This window comes from Oppia nitens, unplaced genomic scaffold (genome assembly GCF_028296485.1).
Source record: "Oppia nitens isolate AA-2021 unplaced genomic scaffold, nextdenovo-longstitch-racon4-pilon3 scaffold8_pilon_pilon_pilon, whole genome shotgun sequence".
Classification (NCBI taxonomy): domain Eukaryota; kingdom Metazoa; phylum Arthropoda; class Arachnida; order Sarcoptiformes; family Oppiidae; genus Oppia; species Oppia nitens.
The window spans coordinates 1,604,281-1,614,468 of NW_026533252.1; the positions used below are offsets into that span (position 1 = coordinate 1,604,281).

General features: G+C 29.2%; 1 protein-coding gene across 2 annotated transcripts; it reads right to left on the bottom strand.

Moving 5' to 3' along the window:
* Positions 1–480: 480 nt before the first annotated feature.
* Positions 481–5,725, bottom strand: LOC128963859 (innexin unc-9-like). 2 transcript variants are annotated; one of them, XM_054310384.1, is made up of 3 exons: positions 5,677–5,725; positions 4,535–4,799; positions 481–1,724 (listed from the first exon to the last, which is right to left on the bottom strand). In XM_054310384.1, the coding sequence occupies exons 1-3, from the start codon at positions 5,691–5,693 to the stop codon at positions 552–554; spliced, it is 1,455 nt and encodes a 484-aa protein (XP_054166359.1). In that variant the 5' UTR covers positions 5,694–5,725; the 3' UTR covers positions 481–551. The 2 variants fall into 2 exon arrangements, with proteins under 2 accessions (XP_054166359.1, XP_054166358.1); XM_054310383.1 differs by having other exon boundaries at positions 5,668–5,721.
* Between the last annotated feature and the right edge of the window lie 4,463 nt (positions 5,726–10,188).

Consider the following 10,188-nt stretch of genomic DNA (forward strand, 5'->3'; position numbering starts at 1 on the left):
TAATCATTAATATTTTTATAAAACGGCTTTTATGCATGAATTTGCATTAATATGCACTTAACAGTTTGTCATTGTTAACATGTATAGTGTATTAACATTTTGTTATAAACTAAAAAACAAATTATATATAATATATTTATAATATAATATAAACATATTTATAATCAATTAACGCATTAAGTATGTGTTTGTTTTGTAATGGATTAGAGAAAGAGATGATAGGGTTATGGCATTTGGGCTATAATTTTGTTTGTTTTCAATAATTAATTAATTTAATTCTATATATATTTATATATATATATATCCAATACAACTCTTAAATATATATTTTTAATATATTTATCCAATTTTTCCTTTTTCCAAATATATCTACAATTATATATATATATATATATTATTTATCATCAATTATTTTTTTAATAATAAAATGTCAATTAATAATTAATTAAACAGTCAATCATTCAATTAATAATATTTAATAATAGTAATCAATAATAGTAATAATCAATAATAAATATAAATAAAAATTATCCTAAAACCTAAAGCCAGTGTCATTTACCCCAATAGCCATTGGGAGGAATGTTCTTCGGGTGCCGACTCATGGTTTGCTGACCCGACGGTGTAGATGGGGGGTAGTGGTGACCACTGCCGTGATGCCCGGTGGCGTGACAGGACGTGGCATGACACGAGTGCCACGACGTGGAAGGGGGTGCGCCGACACTGGCCACACTACCCATTTCAGCATCACTACCATTACCACCCGCTTCCTCTTGCATTTTCATTTGATTTGCGTAGAATTCCCAGAGTCGGGACACAATAAGTGTGGCCATAATGGAGCCGTGATTGTGCTCAATGAGCCGCAATACGAACACTCCGTCCCAACCCAAATAGTTTGCCGATATTTTGCGTGCGAGTCGACCAACTTCGGCCATACCTACGAGTCTAGTCCTCCAAAGGCAAAGGCGTACATAAGCGAGTCGATTGCATCGGAAGGTACGCCACACCCAAAAGATAAGACTAATTATGTTTAAAGGCATCAAAAATGCCAAATAAAACCAAACGACCGAAAAGATCTTCTCGTTGAACACATTGATAGGTAGTACACACTGACACGTGTAGGTGCGCAATCCACCCTGGATTGCAGCACGCACTTGGCACAGGGTCTGCAACGGGAACCGGGGGCTCGCCCACCAGTCACCATCAATGGCGAACCGGCGCAATAGTTCGAGTCCGTGTCGCAGAAACCCCCGTCCCATGAATGAGCCCAACAAAATGAACTGGAGTCCGACATTCAGCACATATAGGGTTTTGACCAGTAGGTATAGTAGGCACAGGTAGCGGCTCGGCCCGCCCACACAGCATCGGCACGAGAGTGGCAGTCGACACGACGGGTCTGTACACCAACCGGCTTCACCTGTCACTAGTGTGTGAAATTGGTCCACAAACTCGGCCAATAGGGCCTCCCGTTGTTGACACCCCGGCGGTAGACTTGCTATATCTGACGCTTTCTTCAGTAAACGCCTCAGTTTGACACCTGCATTGTGAGCACAGGAGTTCCACACGAGGAACGGCACGTAAAAGCAACAGCCCTGAACTAACAGTATCAATGGTGCCCATTGATAGTAACCCACACGTACTCGACGTAACCGTTCGGGACCAGTAGAGGCCACATCAAAACCACCGTAGTCTAGCTCTTCAGGAAGTACACGTGGATCGGGAGGATCCTAGAGATCATATCAAACATTATTTATAATAGTTTATCAAAATTTATATAAATCTAAAAATTATTAATTGCTTAATATCAAATAAAATTTAATATTATTATTATTATTAGAACTACTGTACTATTTTTTAATATTGTGTTTTTTGGTATTTTATTTTTGACTTTATATAAATGATAATTATAATAATAATGTCCATAATTGCGAATATATGGCTATAATTGATATCATTTTTGATATCATGATTGCATCTATTGTTGTCATTATAAACAGCCAGAATTTAGTGGCATTAAGACAATGTCTTTAATGTCTTATTATTATATATTAAATTATTGAATGCTTAATATGATATTATAAAAATAAGAGTTAAACTTGAAATTAATTTTATAAACAATAGGATTGTCTTTCTTATACAAACAATATATGCTGTCTTTTGAAAAAGTAATGCTTAAAGTAGAGACACATTTACTGTGAATATCTCTTTTAGTTTGAGTATAACTAAGCCCTGGCTTTGGGTATTGCACTCAAAATATAAGATATGTCTTAATAAACGAGAATTTATTTAATATGAGAGACGCAAACACTTCATTGTCTACAACTATTGTCAGTCAATTGGGGACAGTTGTCTCACAGGACATTATAAATACCAGTTTAGTGTCAGTATATAAATTGAGTCGACAATCAAATTAAAAAACTAATAAATAATAACAAATGTGTTAAAATAGATGAGTATAATTAAAATTAACTAAAAGTTAATCATTTTTATGCAGTATTTTGTAAACAAAACTTTAAAAAATTAATAATTTTATTAACTATCAAAAGAATAGAATCAATTTAAACACATTTTAATTAAATTAATTATAAATTTATGATATATATAATATATATAATAAATTTAGAAACATAATTAATTATTTAACTAATTTAATTAAAATGCATTTAATATTTAAAAATTTAATGAACATAACATTCAATAAAATTAAACATTAATGTTAGTAAAAAAATCAATTTGTAGATTTATTTGTTAGAACTTTAATTTGATTTAACAAAATTGCTTTTATGATATTCTCACTTAAATAATTTAAATAAATATATTTTCTAATTGATCAACTCATATACCATAGCATCTAAAAACTTCACATAAATTTAACCATTTTATTGGTATTGACGGTTAGATTTTGTTCATCTAAAGAGTTATTTGTTGAAAGAGAGAGAGTGAGTGAGAGAGAGAGAGAGAGAGAGAGAGAGAGAGAGGAGTTGCAGGACTCAGCTATTTATTTATTATTTATTTCAGTGATATATACCGTTATAAAGTAGATGAGAAAATTGAAGCAAAAACAGCCATTAAAAGAGATAAGGGCTATATATATACATACACTGGTCTATTGTGTTTCTCATAATTTATTTAATATATTGTAAGTCTAATTTCACATACAATGACAGCGAACTGGAGTTTAGGCTTTTTATGCAACAAACACAATGTTAATGTTTAAGTCTCCGATTGCTTTATTTTTTGCAGACAAACCAACCGTAAGAGCTGATCCAGTGTTGTATATAAATATATATATATATATATATTGCAATTAATTGTATATCTCAGGTGCACACAAATGATACTCTCATTTGAATGGATAAATAAATGAATGAATGGTCAGATTATATATAGAGTACTGTATATATAAAATAAAAAGCTTTGTAATAATAATAATAATAATACTAAAATAAGGTAATGTAATATTGCTTTTGGCTCTAAACAATAAACGAGTGTTTTATTTGAATCAAACAACTTTTCTTTGTACTGTTTTTACAGTATTTTTTTGGTGGTCTCCTCAATATAACTACCGTTTCTCTTTGTATTGGTTCTCAAATATGAATGGTTTCAATGCCTATCCAAATGACAAGACAAACCAACAGCTCATGAGGTTATAGACATATACTTTAGCATATATTTACAAAACATATGACTATATCATATTTTTCATACTTTTAATGTTATTTTAGTGTTTATATATAAAGATTGAAAGTCTCTACTCTTGTGTTGTGTGAAAGTCTTTGTGTTTGCCATTTAAGATGAGTTAAGATTTGTTCAAACAATTCGCTTATCATTTGGTCTGTTATTGATATTACTAAAGCTCCGGAAATTCAAGTACTGCCTAAAAAAGAGGTCTCTCTCTCTCTCTCTCTCTCTCTCTCTCTCTCTCTTCAAAGTAGTGGAAGTACTAAAATCTATTAAAATAAGTACTAAAAAGACTGGAAGGAGTGTGCAATAAGAAGAAAATATATATATATATATACAGTATATTAATACTAAAATATTAATATGAAATTCAATAATATATTAAAGTGCAATACATTATATATGTATATATATGATGACTGCAAGAAAAACCCAAATTATGAATGCTTTACATAAATTGTATAGTTTTTTTTTGCTAAATATATATATATATATGAGAGAGAGAGAGAGAGAGAGAGAGAGAGAGAGAGAGAGAATGAGAGGAAAAACTATTGAAAGACACGGTAAAGGAGATGATGTGAACACTAATGTGAATAAATAAATGACTCCATAGATAGATATATATACTATGATAATATATAGTGTATATTCATTTAGGGTTTGTTGGGTTGGGTGGGGATCCATATGAGATGATATGTTGGATGACGAAAAACAGAGAGAAAACCATACAATGAGAGTGTAATAATAATATAGTCGAGTAATAATTGATGAATTTTGTGGTGTATATACAGTATAATGTATATAAATTGTGTGTTTATTGTATAGTATATAAAAATATATATTATTAATGACATACCTGTCCAGTAAGTTCATAATCCTCGTCATCGGCATCGGCAGCCACGAGATAATAAGTAGAAGCTGTCCAACAATATGAGTTGACGTAACGGGCCTGAGGTTCAGTAAAATAGGTCGGCGTAAAGCATTCAATAGGATCTCCAATATATTGTTTGGTGAATATGGGCAGAGCCAGGAATAGGAAGACTAGTAGTGTATATTTGCGGTTAAGTTTGTCCACCCCGTCGTCCACCGGAACATGAATTCCGCCGATAAGATCGTGAAACCTATTTGAATGGAAAGCAGAGAACGGGCCGAACAGGTATGTGTTGTTTTCAAGAGACACAGAGAGAGGACAGTAGTAGAGACGACCATCGAGGACACCAATTCAGAGACAACGACACGTTCACAGACAACAGTTCACAAAACAAATAAAAACAAATAACAAACATTTAAAGCTCAACACAACTGAGCTATACATATGAAAAAATTTCATAACAGTTGTATCATAACATTAGACATTAACGTTTAAAATTTAAAAAATATGAGACAAAATAAAATAAAATTAACAGACATTTAGGTTATAAACAAAAAACAAAACACACTGTAATTTGCATTTGCTTTGCCATTGCCTTCAATTTTTTTTGTGTATATCTTAATAATGTAAAGCTTATATCAAATGCACTTTTATTTATACATGACTTAAAGCTATTATTACAAATAAATATCTCGTGTTTTATTTTGCAACGATATTCATATAGCAAATCATAATACTGTATATTAATAATAAACTATAAGAATATCAGTCACTAAAATATAAATGAGTAGCAAAGCATTTGGTGGTTAAGTGTGGGGAAAGGTATGCAAGGAATTGAAACGAGACATACATATAGTACACACACTCACACAAACACACTGCCAAACATATAGAACTCATACACTTGAAAAACAGTTAACTAATTGAAATTAAAATAATTAATGAAAATAAAGCTAAAAAAAATATTGAAAATGTTTTTTATTTTAAATATCTTATGTAAATACAGACAGACGCACACACAAAAACACACACTCACTCACACACACACACACACACACATAGATAAGGTGGACAGGTAGTAAAAATGTGGGGTGAAGTGCAAAAATGTTGATACATACTGCACTAACCGGAAGAGAAAGGACATGGTTGATGGCTCGTGACGCCCTGCACTGGCTGAGAGTCCCTTTGGCAGCTCCAGGACCGCAGTGTCAAACACTCAACCAAACCAAACAATGATATATTTAGCCCACAGTCCCGACCATATAACTGTTCGCGACTATCGGCACCTGATAATAGTTCACACAATGTTAATGATGGCAATGATGATGAATGTTTTCTATAGTTATGCTGTTTGGCGGTAATTGTTTTTATGGCAGTGACGGACACCGGTGACAATATTGGTAGCACTTGTAGTATTGATGATACCGGTAGCTGTTTTGGCAGTGAACTCAACTGGCAGTGAATGTATTGTTTATATTGTTTATTTGGGACTTTATTTCTCGATATTTTATTGTAAGAATTGTTATTATTTGTATAAAAATTATGATTAGTTTGATTTACACAAACACACGACCTCTGATTGACTGATTTTTTCTTATTAAGACTATTATTGCCAAACAGTTTGCACTTCTTATTAACACTACTTCCTCGATGTCTTTTCCTATCTCTAAATGAATGCAATGATAATGAGTTCACAGTTATGTTATCTGAGAGATGATGGAAATGGTGTGCAAATGCATTCATGGCCTCTCAATCTTAAGCATCTATGCATCGGTGATATTACAGATTTGTTGCTTATTGTTCACTGAACACCACTGATTCCTCTCGATATATACAATATATATATATACCAAACACCAGCTGTCCTTCAATAAGACAGTCAAATAGTCACCAAAAGGGCAGACAATCTTCGTCTTCACTTATTATTAAGTTTTATCTCATCTGTTGGCAGTCGACAGCCGTTTTAGATGACAATTGGAGTTTCAATACTGAAATTAATAACATATTATATATCAATAAATATATCAATAATATTTGGTCATTAAATATGATAGGCGCTTATAAGTATAATATCATTAATAATAAATAAAATATTATATATAAATTATATATATATATATATCTAATGATTTATTTTAGTAATTATTTCCAAATCACTCTTTTATTAAATCATTACACAAATTATCATATATAATATGTCTCCTCTTTTATGTGAAATATTTATTATTGTTATTACACGGGTATTGATTTTTATGGGTATATATATATACTGTACAGTTATATGGAGTTAATTGAGAGACAAAGTTTGTCAGATTAGTGACAATTGAAGTGATGGTAATATACAACTAGTATAGGCATACAATTAGCAATACTAAAACCTTATAGCAATAGTGATAATAATAATAATTATTATTATTGTTTTGTTACCAATAATAGTTTGCCTTAATTTGTATGAAACAAATATTGCAATGAAAACCAATTGAACTGCGGATCTCTATCTCTATCTCTCTTTCTCTCATTGAATGATACAACTCTTTGGCCGAATTAATGTCAAACCATTACATTTAGGTCTTTAAAATTAAATGTATGTCCACTAACATCAGTGCCAGTAAACGCTAAGTCTTTTTAACAACAATATCAAGCCATTAGTTTTGCTATTGAATTATATTGACCTCTATTTTGTCCCACAAATACAAATTAAAATCTACGTGTATTAAAGGGAAAATAGTATTACCACTTTTTATGAGAGCATTAAATTATAAATTGTATTATTTTACATTATAATATGAGTTGTAAATTACAATTTATAATACATATGAGAGTATAGTATTGTTATTTTTTAAGCTTTACTTAGAAAACATAAAATTGAGTTAAAAATTAAGTAAATCTACATTATACCAATATAAGTATTATATATATATATATATATATATAAATAACTTTAAGAAAAATGAATATAAAAAAATAAAGATGAATAAATCACAGCAACGATTATAAATGTAATCAATAAAACCGAGAGATTTTGTCATTTTATTAAATATCTGATTAATAAAAGTCATAATTTTCATTAAAAATTATTTGTATCCCATGTGATACAGTAATTAATATATATCTATTAGAAATGTATTTTAATAAATATACTGTATAGTTAATACTCAATTCAAAAAATAATACATTATATAACAATACAATAGATTATTGAGTTTATTCAGCAAAAATACATTATATGCTCTAATTTTTATTAATAATCTTTGCAATAAAAAATATTTATATTCATGAACTATGAACTAATATATAAACTATTTTATTAAATATTGTGTTATATTATATAATAATAAAAGCATTGTTTTCATTTTTTATAGTAACTTATTATATAATTTTGTTTTTATATTCAAAATTTTAATTATTGCTAAAATTTATCTAATATTATAGTAGAATTTTTATTGAATTGTCTATTAACTATATTATAGAGACAATAGTAATTTATTAATAAAAAAAGTAGAAACTATTTGTGCTTATATTTGTGTTTATATTATATTTATATATCTATAGAACATTTATAAACTTTTTTTTGTTAAATTTGTTTATCTAATTAATCTAGACTTAGGTTTAAATTTATTAAACAAAAAAATCGTTTGCAAATTAATTTATATTTAATATTTATGTGTTTTTTGCGACCAATTAATTAAAGTAATAAAATAACAACAAAAAAGAAATAAAATATTGATTTTAATCGCAGTTGAGTTAGTTGTTTGCAAACTTAATCATAATATATAAGAGTCAAGTCTTGATAAATTCCTATCAAAAGCTTATGTTATTTTGCACTCAGTCTCTGTTGGATATATAATATATAAATTTTATATATACAAACATATATATATATATATATATAACTAAAAACTATATAAAGCATTTTGAATGCTAAAAATAGATCCAAATATTTAACATTAAAAAAAGAAAGTGAGTTTATATTATATGTGCGCTCGATGTACAATACCATTAAGACTAATACTAGCATCATTGGCACACATACATACACACACACACACACACACACACACACACACACACACACACACACACACACACACACACACACACACACACACACACACACACACACACATACATACATACATACATACATACATACATATTATTTGAGTGATTTTTAAAAATTCATTTTTACTTTAAGCCAAAGGCATTGGATGTGCAAGAGTTGAGACTTTACTCACTTACTCTCTCTCTCTCTCTCTCTCTCTCTCTCTCTCTCTCTTTACAGATAAGGGATACAACAATATTGTAGTGAAAAACAAGATTTGATTCAAAAACAAGATTCAAAAATTGAGATTTTCTCTAAAAAAATAAATTCCTATTTTTTCACAAAGACTATGTATTAGATTAGAGTCAAATAAAATGAAACACTGAGAGAGAGAGAGAGAGAGAGAGAGAGAGAGAGAGAGAGAGAGAGAGAGAGAGAGAGAGAGAGAGATGACATGTTATGACCACTGCCAATGTCTTTACAATGTATTTGTTATATAGATATAGTAGTATTTGGCAAAACATTATTTTTTAAAACACATATTTTTGATATTTTTATTGATCTCTCTCTATTTGGTGACTTTTTTGTAAGACATACACATAGATATAGTGACGGCTATTCTCACGCAAATGCTTTCATACAATCTATATATCACAACAACAACACATTGAGAGATAGTAGTACTGATGGGTCGCTAAAAATATATATATATCTAATGCTTACTATTTATTTGAGATCCATATAATAAGTGATTGTTAAAAAAAACAGAGAGAGAGAGAGAGAGAGAGAGAGAGAGAGAGAGAGAGAGAGACTGTTCACTCTCTCAGTAAGTGAGACTAAGAGCTTGAATAAGTGAAGAATGGATGTGAAGTTTGAAAAGCATTACAACACAATTGTATAGTTTTTGTTAGACTTCACAACCAAACTAATAGTCTCAATGTTTTGTTGTCGTTGTTCTCATACCATTCCTTCATATATATAATATTATATATGATATCATTGTATGTGATTCTTAGGACAAGGGGTTAGTGACCCAAATATTCTGTGAAATTCACATCTCTATTATATAATCATATTGTATACTACTTTGAGATAAGCGGCGGCATTGCATGAATAGACTCGTTGCACATAATTTACAAATAAAAATCCAAATCTTTATAGATTTTGTTTTGCTATTCACACAATTTTTCAAACTACTCTTTATTATTATTATTAGTATTGTTATTATTATATTATTGTTATACAAAAAAAATCTTTATTATATAATGGCATTAATATTTTGTAATAAATAAATCTAAAAGACAGTGATATGTTTTTTATATATATTGCGTTAGACTAATCATTAAGACTAATACTATAATAAGGCAATTGTTACAGTATTTTGATAATGCAAAACACATACATACATATTAATTAGATAAAAAAAATATTATTATCGATTTAATCTATACTTTATAATATATGGAACTATTATTTTGTTTTTTATTGAAAACCAATGTAATAAATATCTTGTTAACTATTAATAAAAATAGATTAGTTGTAAATAATTTAATTACTAAAAACTAATAAAAATTTTAATTTTCTACTATAAAAACTG

Bases quoted from the DNA above. Each gene is read 5' to 3' on its own strand.
- LOC128963859 (XM_054310383.1), bottom strand. From the start codon at position 5,693: ATGTCCTTTCTCTTCCGGTTAGTGCA. The intron at 4,800-5,667 runs GTATGTATCAAC...CCATTCAAATAG, and splicing joins TTTCTCTTCCGGTTAGTGCA to GTTTCACGATCTTATCGGCG. The intron at 1,725-4,534 runs GTATGTCATTAA...TATGATCTCTAG, and splicing joins ATTATGAACTTACTGGACAG to GATCCTCCCGATCCACGTGT.